Source organism: Barbus barbus (genome assembly GCF_936440315.1).
Source record: "Barbus barbus genome assembly, chromosome: 26".
In the NCBI taxonomy this organism is placed as follows: domain Eukaryota; kingdom Metazoa; phylum Chordata; class Actinopteri; order Cypriniformes; family Cyprinidae; genus Barbus; species Barbus barbus.
The window spans coordinates 29,042,876-29,057,463 of record NC_136754.1 but is presented as its reverse complement, the minus strand read 5'-3'; the positions used below and the strand labels follow the sequence as shown (position 1 = coordinate 29,057,463).

The following is a 14,588-nucleotide window of genomic DNA, read 5'->3' as shown; positions in this document are numbered from 1 at the left end:
TAAAAAAAGCCCAACACAGTGACCGTGACTCACATCAAAGGCATGAGTTTGGGTCAGGACTGTCCAATATGAGGGTTGAAAGCTGGCATATGGGAAGGTTTATGAAACTTTTTTATTATTCATTATTTTTGCAATTTCACAAACGCTTGGATTTGTGATGCTAGAGGTATATAAATGTGGACCTCTCTTGAGCTGGGAAGATGCATGAGGTTCAAGTTTGCCTTATTTTAACATTGCTTATCATTGGAAAAACTGCCTCTACCTACATTTCTGTAGAACTCCAAAAATGTAACTACAATTCACTACAGTTTTCAGATGAAGTAAATATAAAACACCAACAGCTTTAATTCCTTTACACACACACATTACAGTCAAAAGAACAGATTATTGAACAATACTATGTTATGACCTTAAATCCCTTTCACCATAGTGCAGTATTTGTAAATAAATACATTTTGTAGTTTGCATCACATAAGTAGCTCCATATTTATGGCTTTTCTGACATGGTAAACTTGCTCATTAGCTCACCTGGTACAGTGTAGAGCGCAACAGTCAGGTTTCAGAAGTAAAAACTCATTTTCATTTAATAATTCATTTTCTCCACAGGGAAATAAATTTAACTAACTAATAAACCTTAAAAAGACAGAGCTGTTGTGAGCTCTGAGGTTGTGAATTGATTGTATTTGCTTTTGTTGAACCCATCTGATCGCATTAAATCACCATTTTTTTATATACAGTATATAATTGTATTTAACTGGAATGTGGTGAAAAACTCAATTAGCCATTATGCTGTCTCACAGCAAGCAAAGTGTGCCAAAAGAGATCTTTAGCTCCGCCCACTCCCATGAAGCAGCGCAAATGACAAATGAGTCAGTCGCAAAACATGCAAGAATCATAAAATAATTTTGCTATATATTAGGGCTGTCAATGTAACGCATGCAATTAATACGCGTTAATATTTTTTAAACGCAAATTAATCGTTGGATAAGGCTTGACCCCAGCGCGGAAGGTAATCATTGGCTGCGTCCCAATATGCACGCTATCCATTCTAAATTCTATGTGATATTAGTAATTTTGTGATATTCCTTTTCCTGTGATATTTATAAATTTTCAATAATATTTAGGGCAGATAGGGTGGATAGTATGCACATTGGGACGCAGGGATTGTGTGATTATTAGGCGCCAGGCTCGACAAAAGTGAAGCGAATGCGGAGAGAGAGAGTGAGTGTGGCCGAGAGAGAGAGAGCGAGTGTGGCCAAGAGATATGTATACTCATATGTGATATAAGGGTACAGCGAACCAGTGTTGCCAGGGTCACGGTTTGCCCACACAATTGGGCTATTTTGAAAATACAGTCGCGGGAAACATTACAGAGCCATAGGTTGTGTTTCTTGGGCTACTTTTAGAATGTACCGCGGCCGCATGTGATCGCAAAAGGAAGTTATTACAAACACTCAATGGTGGTTTAAAGTGAGTTCTGAGTAAAAGTGCACTATTAATCTCATAAATTGTCTTATGTAGCATGATGCTAATGTTAGCTCTAATGCACCTGCAGAACAGGTCCAATTCTTCATTATGCATTTTGTCATAATACTTCATGTAAGGTCGCAAGAAAATGTTTTGTTGTAATTGTTTAGAAATACTTTTGATAATAGTTGGGTAAATGTGTTCTGGGATTGAAGCGATGTGGTTTGGTAAACATTTTATTGCCAGCATAAAGGCTGATAATGGCTGAAAAACAAAAACAAAAGAATAATAAGGATTAAGTTATGTCTCATACCTGGCGGAGATGTGAAAGGTTATGTTTTCTTAAACTAGTTTGTCATGCATTTCTTTATTTCAACACATTTACAGGTAAATCTTAAATTTGACTGACTGTGACAATTCATGACTGTGATTAACACGATTAAATGTTTCGATTGACAGCACTACTAATATATATATATATATATATATATATATATATATATATATATATGTGTGTGTGTGTGTGTGTGTGTGTGTGTGTGTGTGTGTGTGTGTGTATATATCCTAAAATATCCTATTCAGGACAGTACTAAAAAAGTAACACATTTGTATAATCCCTCTTATTTTTGATAAAATTATTAACATTTGGTTGATTCCGCAAGATGTATGTAAACTACAACTGTATGTACAAAGTGTTAAAAAAGTGCAGTAGTAGTGAGCTACTTAAGGAACCGAAGGGCAAAACTAAATCCTGACAGACAAAACCAGGTTCCAGACTGTGACTAATCCACACCAGACCTGAAACACACTGACTATAGAGATGAAGAAACATGCGAGTATGGAAAAACAGTCAGGGAAGTGTTTTACAACAGGGATCTGTATCATTGAAGACACATTACTAACAACTATCATGATACAATTAAGTTTAGATAGACTATACTTACAAATATCAACAAATGAGCATTATAATACACTGATATAACTCTTATCAGTCAGACGGATTTTTTTAGATATGTAAATGAATGTCAGTAAATTAAGTATGAATTGTTACTGAGTGCATCTGTAATGTTTGTAGTCAATTCACATAGGATACGCAACATTAAGATGGGTGTCCCTACTGTCTACACAAACATATATATATCTGTATGTTTTCTTGCAGTGAATGTTAAATATAATAACCTGGGATTTTTTGTGAACATGTCTAACTTTGCAAATGCCTTTTTTTATATAAAAAAAATGCAACACACTGTTTCTGGCAAGAAATGTGTTCTTTTAAATCTGAGGGTTTTGTCAGAGTGTTGTCTCTCACCAAAACATCTCAAGAGGTGAGCGGGAACAGCGCTTGAAAGGAGTGATTAAAAATGCTTTAAACAAAGAGGGGAAAATCCTGTCGATTTGCTATAATACACAATTTATCACTGACTTTCAGAGTTTATTACAGGCTTTCAAGTCTGCGTGTTTTTTGGTGTCACTCAACCTGATGGGTTGGCAGTACTGGAACTATTTTCATTGGTTGGAAGAAATAATTGGTCAAATTTGTCCTAAAGGACATTTCACACTAAAGGTCATTGCACACTGCCTCCGAAACTTTTGTCCGTCATAAAAAAAAAAATTCGGATCAGGTTTGATTTTCTGCCTTTTCGCATCCGTAGCATGCATTTTGATAGGAAAGGATGAGGAATATGGAAAAACGAAAAAACGCACATGAAAATTTCGGACTCAGTGTGCAATGACCTTAAGTATGATTAATCGGTGCGAATGTACGCTGCAATGATGTTCTTGAATCAAAACAATAAATCCCTATAGAGCTATTAACATCGGGGGTAACTATAGGAATGACAGAAGCTTCAGTCTGGATCCAACCCTTAAATGATCTGAGATGACCGAACACCTGAAGAAAGATAATGCCAACCCCTCAGAGGACTTCGGAGGATGCCAACGCTCAGACAACATACAGAATTAGCAAATTTTGCCATAAATTAAACATATTAAGGTTTTGCAATATATAAATATATTGTGGAAACTTAAATTCCTGTAGAGCTGCTTTGCAATGATTTGTATCGTAAAAAGCGCTATACAAATAAACTTGAATTGAATTTACATTGTGTGTGATCAATCACGATGCGGCAAAGCCATTTTTATTTATTTTTTTCAACCAGTGTGCTAATGAAATGAGCTGTGCAATCAGATTGAGCTTTAGATCTCGTTCCCGGAGCTGCTGAATTTGTAAAACCAGTGCATTGGGTACATCGTAAAGAGAGACCACTGATGCTCCACAGAGCGTGAACACAAGTACACACTGAAGCGTTCACCAAATCGGTTTCACCAATATCCTATTTTTGCAGCCTCAACTGAGTGTGTTTTTTCTTTTAGTTTTGAGGCTTAGCACCCCTGTAGAACCAGGCCTGGCTTCGTTGGCTTTGTGTTTCTATGCACCAACATTTAAGCGATTCTTCTTCTCAGTGGTCAAGAACGATAGGCCGATCTGCTAAACAGTGGGTGTGCAGGAGCAAAATGCATTTTCAGTCAGCGCCACCTGTCATGCAGGCGTGAATTAGCCAAAAACAGTCAATCGTTTTCATGTTCAGTGTGAAAGCACCATTCGTCTGGGATTCGCTTCACTTTATTGTGTCACACTCAGTGTGAAAGAGCATTTAATCGTACGGAATTCAGTATTTACTCCACAATCTTGTAAAAAAGCTATTTTGTTTAACTGTGTAAGTATATACTGTTGTTTCACCATTACATGCACACACTGCTTTCACTTTTGCCTACTTTGAGGTGTTCTAGATTATCGATTAATCTTAACCTTTTGATTATTACTGTTGCCTGTGTTGTTACTGTAGTTATTATGAATGCGTTAGCACACCCTTTTGGGTTAATTTTAACCCAGCAGCAACGGTTGATTTAACACAAACCAGCATTGGGTTCGTCTCCAGAATCAAAATGACCTAAACTGAGCTGTTTTTAAACTAGCGTTGGTTGTGCATTTGCAAATTGTTTTTTGCAAATATAAATTATGTTATGAGATGTGAAGGACAACACAGAGGTGAATGAAACTCATTTCATGACACTTGAATTTTGCGCTGTTATCTGACCTCATGCATAATGCAGCGCAGTGATTAGATGGAAATGAATAACGTGAAGAAACTCTCCGAATCTAAACGACGTGAACACACTCTCCTACCATCAGCAGCTCTTTATGCCTCGTGATATGCTTCAGCTGGGGTTTTAACTGAAAATACTGGTAGTTTAAAAGTGTTAAGATTTAAAATATTAAAAATTAAAAACAAAAAAACAGACTTATAACAGTAAAGAAAGCACTTATTTACATTTCCTTTCTTCCTGATTCAATTTAAAATAGTTTAGTCCTGATTTCTGTTGTTACTCTGTTGTTAAACAAGCTAGGCGCTCAATGATCTAAGGCACTTCAAGCTATTTGCTCTTTTTTCTTTCAGAAGCCAACGTCTCCCGAGTCACTTCTTGTTTGGCCTGTCATATTGGAATATAAAAATATGGAAGGGCCTCTTTTCAAGACTGCCAGAGAAGGACTGCAAGCTGTGCGCAAGGAATCGGGCCACAGAAATCAGGAGAGGATTTTGCTGAAGCTTACAGTGATATAATACACTGTCCAGGGAGGAGCTCATGTAGGGTTTGAGGTCCAGCCGTGGTTTGCTGGAATTCAGCTCCTGATATTTCCCTCCATCTGTCATGTACACAGATAAAAACAGACCAACACTGGCCTCACAATCTCATATGAAGGTCCACAAGATCATCTGAAACAAATCTCTAATTCATTCAAGTGCGTTTCACAAAAAAAAAAAAACTATTTCTGTCTTTTTACTTTCAAAATTGTATGTTTAATTCAATGTGTTACTTGCAGTTTCTTTGTAATTAGTAAAATTAACCAATAATTTCTGAGTGAATTTTTTTTTTTTGTACAGTTTTTAGTGTTCTGCCCTGAAATTATGACTGATGTAGACTTATTGCTATCTTCAATAATGATGTTGTATTGAGTCGATCAATGCACACATAAAAATATTAATTTGAAGAGTTTTAAACTAGAGATCTTATTTAACATTAAAATTAATACATAAAATAAGCTTTGTTTTGACAGACAGAGACACAACCTATAGTTATTTTCTCTAAATAAAGTTAAAAACAAAAACTAAGTGTGACATTTTTGCGAGTTTGTGACATTTGTAAAGTTTATTTAAATTAAAAATCTGTTATAAAAGTTCATAAATGATAAACCAAAACACTAGCCTAATAATTAGCACTTTATACCTATTAAATATTACAATTATGGTTTTCAAAATGCTGAATGGCTATATTAGTCATTTGACCCTCAGAAACTGAACCAAAAAAAAATCTATTTAATTGGAGCATCAGTATTAGTACTAATGAACACTTAAATATATTCACTGGGTATTTAACCTTTATGATTAATCACAAATAATCCTGATTAATGTCTTATAATAATAGGCCAAATGACCTTTCAGCCACCTGCATCTCAGGCAATGACAGGTAAAGTGGGGTTTCCCAGCAGAGAGCTGAATCATAATGAAGAATATACTCATAATCCTCAAAGGATTACAGCAGTAATCTATAATAAGGCTCATCATAACACAGAGGAAGAATTTACAATTACTGGACGTGTTCCAGGAAATGAGATGGCTTTAAAACTAATTGTTCAAGCTTACTGTAGTTAAACTCAGTCAGTTCGATAAGTTGGCCAAATTATGTGCAAACTTTTAAAATGATCTCTAATTATTCAAAATGATATGGAACGCTGTCTGACTTTGCAGAAAGTCGATTTAAAAGTGGCAGTAACCTCATGTCTTTCCACTCAAAACAGAATCCATTCACTAGTGATCTCTCCCTGCTACTGACAACCGGCTTAGATACACATTTGCCCACAGCTCTACTAATGCAACGAATCATTATCAAATCAACTCACATTTCCATTCTGCAGAATTATATCAAATAAATAAATAAAAGCATACTAGGAATGCATGTAATTAACTCAATGCATTCAGGTCCAGTTTTACCCAGAAGAGATTTCTAAAAACTGGATAGTTTTCAGCATGGGAACAAAACTTTGCAAATGCATTAAGACTAGGGTTGAAAAGGGACGGAAGCTTTGCAATCCAGGAGTTTCGGAAACTTTGCAGGATTTTTTGGAAACATTTAAAGAAAATTTTCCACCCCTTTGCAACCGTAGTTGAGACCTTCAATGTACACACCCCTTTTTTGTCAAAGATAATAGTATAAATATAGCAAATATAGCCATGTACACACTCTGCAGATAATTTCAGTAATTCATGTGAGTGATAAACACATTCTACAAAAGAATTAACTCTGTTATGATGCATGTATCATGCATCAGGGACTTGTCTCTCTTTTGTATGTGTTTTGCAAGAAAATGACAGGGAAAGAGGTGCAAATTTTAATTGCGACCCCGGACCACAAAAGCAGTCTTAAGTCGCTGGGGTATATTTGTAGCAAAAGCCAACAATACATTGTATGGGTCAAAATTATACATTTCTCTTTTATGCCAAAAATCATTAGGATATTAAGTAAAGATCATGTTCCATGAAGATATTTTGTAAATTCCCTACTGTAAATATATTAAAACTTAATTTTTGATTAGTAATATGCATTGCTAAGATCTTCATTTGAACAACTTTAAAGGTGATTTTCTCAATATTTAGATTTTTTTGCACCCTCAGATTCCAGATTTTCAAATAGTTGTATCTCAGCCAAATATTGTCCAATCATAACAAACCATACATCAATGGAAAGATTATTTATTCAGTTTTCAGATTATGTATGTGTGTTTTGACAAATGTAAATGTACCCTTATGACTGGTTTTGTGGTCAATGGTCACAATTAATTCACACATTTTGACAGGTCTGTCTCTCTCCACAGTTGTGAAAATAACTAAGATTTAGTTAAGAATTTGTGGTAACACTTTATTTTAAGGATCAGAAATTAGACAGTAATTAATTACTAATAACTGCATTTGTAAGTGACTAGTTATGGACGTGTATGCCATTACAAGCTATTTACAAGGCCTTTATTGGTTGTTGTCGTATTTTTGTCTTATAGACCCTTTATACTTGCTTCTGTCCTAACAGTGTACTAATTAGCTAAAAATAAAAACTAATAGCTTGTATTGTGCAAATTACACACTTTATAAATTCTTAGTACACTGTGTGAATGTGTAGATAAGTATGAAATAAATATAGAATAGACATTTCATCACAGACATTTAAATTCACTGAAAAACACTGATGTTACACAAAAACAAAGTCTTTCTAGCAGTTGTTCTTTACTAACAAATGATTTATAAACTGTATTCCCCATTCCCTGAATTTGTTAATAGCTAACAAGCACAATTCTCACTAATAAATGCAGTATTACCTCAGATTATGTTCCCTGTTCTAAAGTAAGCTTTTTCTGTTTTCCAATAAGAAAAGAGACATGAAATACTGCAGTGAAGAATTCGGTCTTAAATATAAAATATCCTGTGTGAAAAACTGCAGATGTTTGGTTTATTCTTTGACCGTCATCATTTGTGTTAAAAGCAAATTTGTCAATGAACTGTTTGAAAATTGATTGTGATTATTGAAGATGTGTCTCATCTGTAGTTTGTTCTCTTGTTGAACCATAAAACTCGTTGAACCATAAAACAATAAAGACTGAATTCTTCACAGGGTCATGACCTGAGAAATCAAATTTTCCCACATTATTTGATGTGTAAGAGGTCTTTGTAACATTATTACTTCCTGCACGCGTCATAAGTTAAAACATCCTCCTCAGTACACACACACACACACACAAAATGCATTTATATAACCAATCTCCAAAAACATCTCATTTGGTGTTCACTTTTTTTTTTTTTTTTAAATATATACGTTTACCAATCAAAGATTCATTACATGCATAATTGATAAATACTCTTCACTGTAGTAAAACACTGTGGTCTTAATTGTGCCATTCTTTCTACTTGCATACTCAAATAAAAAAATAAAAATTATGTTTTCTTTTTAAGCATCTCATATTTCCAGAAGTCATTCAGAACACAAGAAACTCACAGAAATATGCGTCTCGCTGCTAGAAGATGAATGCCAGATGAGAACAAACATTGATGTACAAAGAGCTGAGTGCAGATCCAAACCTCCCAATTCCCAAAGTTATAAAAGATAAACCAAAATCAAAACATAAACATTGATTATGTGTCAGCTGATAAAAGCAGCACATTTTAAGGAAAGAAAACTCTTCTGAACTCTTCTTGGAGGGAAAAAAAAAATCTTTCAGCTGCTAAAAGTAGTAGTAGTTAGAAAGACCTGCGACATGCAAGACATTTCTGGAGAATTAAAGTAAATTAATATATTAGGACCTACATTAAAATCCAGATCATATAAGCAAATATGTGTTGTTTTGAGAAACATTCTTTCTGGACAGCTTTTGTGGCTGGAGATATGGCTTGTTTCATGGATGACTGAAATTGAGGCAAAACCGTGTAAGATGGATAAATCATATCTCTGGTGTGCTTCACACTTTTCCCATGGCAATGCAGTGATAATTTATGATATCTGTGTCACATATTCATGATTCAGGCATGAGCTAGCAAACACTAAAATAAAAGACAAGCACAGCATGAAACGGTTTCTCACACACAATAAGCCTCACCAAATCAGACTCATCAGGACTATGAGAACTGTCACTCCATTGGAAAAGATGCACAATACATGTAACACATGCTCAGAGTTTGTCAGCAAATCAGCAAATCCAGTGAAAAATCACAACTGCTGGTCTGACATCTATACAGATTGCATTCAACAGCTATTCATTTTTGGCTTTGCCAGTTTTATTCATAACATAGTACAGCAAAAGAGAGTAAGAAGAACAGGAAATGATGGGGAGAAAAGGGGGCAGCTAAACTAAACTAAAATAAGACATTGGCTGAATCTGAATATGCATAATTCCCTACTATACAGTAGCGGTGAAAAGTGTATTATGTCCAAATTCACAGTATTCATAAAACCGTACAAAGTTACGGTAAAAAAACGTCAAAAAAAAAAAAACTGTGGTTGCCGGAATTCTACTGTAAAAAAATACAGTAACAACATTTTAGGTTTTATCTTAAATTTAAGGTCATTGCACACGAGTCTGAAATGTTCACGTGTTTTTCCATATTCCTCATCCTTTCCTATCCAAATGCATGCTACGGATGCAAAAATGCAGAAAATCGAACCTGATACAAATTTTTTTTATTACGGACGAAAGTTTCGGAGGCAGTGCGTAAACGTGATTGACACAACGTGAGGTCGTATTTATTTTCTAACGTGCAAAAATTTCGGACTAAGTGTGCAATGACCTTTACAGTTAAATACCGTAATTTCATTAACTGATATAATGTTAATATACCAACCTATTGAAGTACTGAAATCTGTTTTGTACCTTTGTAATGCACTGATAACCACCAAATGCAGGTGGTGATGAGAAAGTCAAATGATGAACCAAAGCCCATCACAAGCAGCTTTTAAATAATAACATATATAGAAAGAAGGTGCACAGTGTCATTCACACAAGCACTAAACACCACCATGGTGAGACTCATTAAACTGAAATATGCAATAATCATTCATTTAACAACATTAGATGTAACATACAACCCTAATAAACATAACTGATAAGAAAAACTAAGAAGAAACAGTTATTTCAAAGAAAAAACATCAAATTCAAACAAAAATTTAAATGCAATGCAGGGAATTCTGGAAACATCAGTTTAGGGGTTTTCCCTGTAAATAAACAGGAACTTACCGTTAAACATTTAACAGGTTTTTACTGTAGCATGTTCAGTTTTTTACCGTTAAATTCACGGTCAGTTTTTACAGTGTAGGCAGACCTACTAATTCCCAGAAGATACTGAATTGTGCATCCAAAGGACACTTTACTATCCCATGAGGCCATGAATGACAGCAAAGTGACGCAACTGACTGTGGTAGATCACATGACATTAACAACATGAAGAATGTAGCACAGCTGGATTGCAATCATACTACATAGAACATACTTTTTAACAGCCATGAGGTAATTATGGTAGCACTTTATTTTACTGTACTGTTACTAATGTACATACTATGTACTTATGATAGTAATTATAATAACTAGGTACTAACCCTGAACCGAACCCTACCCCATGTAGTTACCTTATATTACCAGTACTTTCTTAGATAGGTACACTATAAGTACTGCCAAATAAAGTGCAACTGTATTTACTTATTCAAAAGACGCACCTGCTCAGAGGGTATGTGAATGTTTTGATTTGAATAGTTTTTCTTTTAAATAAATTCTGTAGAGCAATAACACCTTTATTTACAAAAGTACAATGTCTTTTCATCACACTAAAACTTTTTTCAAATTAAAAGCAAGCATCCGAGGTACTAATAACTTTACTTATTGTAAGAGATGGGTTGTTTTTTGTGTTGCGCTCAACGGATGAACATTTAGAGACTGAAATGCTAGGGGCAAGGTTGCAACTGGTGCAAAACAACATCACAATCTCCTGGGAAAGCACAAGAGAAGGGGTACATTGACCTTCAAGATAAGGTTGGAAACTGTTGTCGTTTGATCATCTAGGTGCAGAATTCTGGCACAATACACACTTATTGCGAAACCTCAGAGATGTTGGATTTCATCTTTTGGTAACTAAAATGAGTGCACCCAACTGGGAGGGGGAGCGAGTCTGGCCAACCTGCTTTCTCTCTCACTTGGAGGGTTATTCTTAACCTGCACCTAATTTTGAAGTATAAAACATGGGGTTTCTTTCAGAAACAGTGGAAGCTCAGCCGTAGGATAAGCGCGCGTCGCCCAGCATTTCTCGGACAGGTGTTGGTCTTCCACTGTGACTGAAACGGGCTCCCTCAGTCGTCTGAAGAGTGAAGATGATGGCACAGTTCTGAGGTTGTATATTTGTTATAATACTTTGCTTGGGGTTTAGTTCTAGTATATGCTCAAATTTGTGTATTATTCATTCATAATCATCATCTTTTATCCATTTATTCATGATCATTCATATATTATGCACTGGCTTATGATTATCCTTCTTTAATGTGTTTATTTTTGATTAATCACTATTATTTTATGCATTTGCCTATATCATTATCTGTATTATTGATATCAGCTGTGTGAACCAACAATTAACAGTTGTAATTGCTTGATTAGTATGGTGTACGGACCTTTTATTGACACCTTCTCTCGCCGAATTAGCACCTCACTGGTCTCACATTAGTTTTGAAAACCCCAAAAAAACAGAAACCATACTAAAACACTTATCCATCATGAACACACTTTTTTTGTTACATTTATTTTCTGTCTTTTGATTTTGAAGCGAAATATGACTTGACCTACACTGCAAAATGAACTATTTACATCATGTTCATACCTTGCTGTTATAATGAGAGGACTGAGGAGAGCACACATCTCTGGGCCCGTATTCTTAAAAGATTGTAAGAAACCTTTTAGAGAGCTCCTAATTTAGCTTAAACATTTCTAACAAGGAGTCTTAGCTTAAAAGTGATTCAGGACCAATCTGAGAGCAACTCTGAGCGAGGAAAAGATGAAAACTTTTATCTTAGTGAGGAGGCGGGACTGACCCCGTTGCTATGTATGACACAATCTTTTGAAGACTGTGATTGGTTGGTTGTCCAAGAAGGAAATAAAAGAGCGCTTTTAAGAGTAGGGTATATTATAAGCCTTCACTTTGAAATTACAGCCTTAATTTTTCCTGTTTGACCATACTCTCTCTTATTCTTTATTTTTTATTTACCATGCTGTCAAACTTAACATTTTATAGGAAGTGAACAAAGACACAATAAGGTTCTGAAAGTGCTGTAATTGTTTGTGTGATCGCTTTGCTTATAGAAGGTTGTGACAGACCCAAATCATCACTGCTGCATAGTTGCATTTTTCCAGTTTCCAGCCAAATAATGCAGTTAATGTAGTGATTACTTCCAGTTCTGGCGGTATGGCATTTCAGCACAGTGTCTGAGATATTAGCGTGTCTCTAATAAGAACGGTCCTAAACATGATCCCTGCTCCACCTAATGTGTAGCATCTTACAAACGTACTTCACAATTTATTTTCATCACACTAAATCGTTTTTCAAATAAAAGCAAGCAACTGAGGTACTAATAACTTATCCATCATAAAAACTTTTTTTGTTACATTTATTTTCTGTCTTTTCATTTTGCAGTGAAATATGACTTGACCTACACTGCAAAATTAATTATTTACATCATGTTCATTCCTTGTTGTTCAAACTGAGGAGATCACACATCTCTGGTGCTTTGAGTATTGAGTGAATTCTGACTAACTTAAACAACTCTGAATGCCATTCGAGGTTATGCGCTCAACAGACATGTCTACAATTTCAGTATTGACTATGCAGGACTATGAAATAACAGAATCAAGGCAGAACATATTCAATTTGCAAACTAAAACCAAACACACCAACATTTCAAATTGATGAACTTCACACTGTTATTGATTTGCACTGACATGAGCTGAATGATGACACTACTAATCTGAACCGCCTCCATTAACATGTTTAGCTGGAAGGCGCACTATATTCACTAAACACAGTTGTACAACATGATTACAGCAGGTTATAGTGTCTATAGAGATGGTCTTACCTTCTGAAGACTGTATAAAAATCACAGTTAACACAAGTCCATGCAGCAGCGGACATTTCCACAGTGAAGTTGCCATTTTGGTTATTCAAGAGCGTCTCCAGATGTTGGACAATGGTTTAGATTGTAAAGAGGATCTAGACAGTATGCAGGCCACGCAGACATCAGCAATCTGCTGTTCTCCACCTTTCACCATTCATGCTCCATCTGAAAGCACATTAAAGATGAAATAATTAGCAGTGTGAAATGGGATCACGAAAACAGAAATCATATCACATCAACATCAAGCTGTAAAAGCTCAAAAGACTCTACGTCTGCAATCGAATTGATGTTTTGGGATTGACGGCTCAATATGACTGTATTGATTCTGATTGGAGGAGGTGGCGTAGATCTGAAATAATCCAAACAAAAGGGGGGGAAATGCACGTAAATGCTTAAATCTCGCTATTTTCTCAATCCTTTTTCAAAAATGTTACACATATGAACTCTCAGAATCTGAAGTCACATAAGTTATTAATTGCATGTCAACTCAACCAGAGGTCCCTGGCTCAAATTTTTGATTTTGTCAATATGTATAAATATTTTTTTGAAGAAAGATAAACATGTGTAGTGATGAAAGGCAGTACATATTAATTTCTAACATTTAATGAGTAATCCACTGTTTTGTAGAGGAGGGGTCAAAATTACAGTTTTCACCTGAGATTCGGAGCCAAACTGCAGGGGTGTAAAAATGACTTCAGAAAGATTGTAGCATCATTAGACTATTTTTACACACAGATTGGTAGGTCTGTTAGTAAAATCTGTTGACTTTAACAATCCATGTTGCATTATAAACCAATGCTGACAGTTCAAAAACGGGAAAAAGCACTTTTCAAGTTTTTCTTTTCTAAAGTTTGGATGCCTGTAGCTCAAGAAGTATTAAAGATATCTTAATGCCCTTTTAGATTTTGGGTCAATTTTTTTTTTTTTTTACTTTTCATTTTCTAAGTCCCTGTTTGGTTCAATTCCAGAGATACTGCGATCTCAATCTGACTCCAGGAGTAACCTTTTAAATTGTACAAATTTTCAGTGATCAAATCAGAATGTGGGTCACTTTGCATACAGAGGACACTTCTTTTTAAAGAGGAATGTCTGAAAAACAAATAATGTTGGAATCATAAATGTATATTCTTTCCCTCAATCAAAACATCTGCATTGAACTCCATGTCCAGATTGTTGAATTAATAATACCCATCAGCAGTTGAAAACTAAATGTTGGTCACTTTGCATGCAGCTGATGCTTATTGTATTCAAAGGGGAATGTCTGAAGAATAAACAATGTTAAAACTAGAATTGTAGCTTGTTTCCCTCTATCAAAACAACTGCATAGAATTTGAAGGTCCCGCCCCTTTGTTTACACCTTTCATATTCGGTAACAC

At 35.2% G+C, this 14,588-nt stretch overlaps 1 protein-coding gene across 2 annotated transcripts in view; it reads right to left on the bottom strand.

The window, feature by feature from the left end:
* LOC306846542 (adhesion G protein-coupled receptor L2-like) overlaps positions 1–14,588 on the bottom strand; it is a 135,189-nt gene that overhangs the window by 96,835 nt on the left and 23,766 nt on the right. For both annotated transcript variants that reach the window (XM_079379988.1, XM_079379989.1), the window contains exon 2: positions 13,174–13,377. In XM_079379988.1, coding sequence (XP_079236114.1) covers positions 13,174–13,249 — 76 coding nt within the window. In that variant the 5' untranslated portion in view covers positions 13,250–13,377. The remainder of the gene's footprint in view (positions 1–13,173; positions 13,378–14,588) is intronic.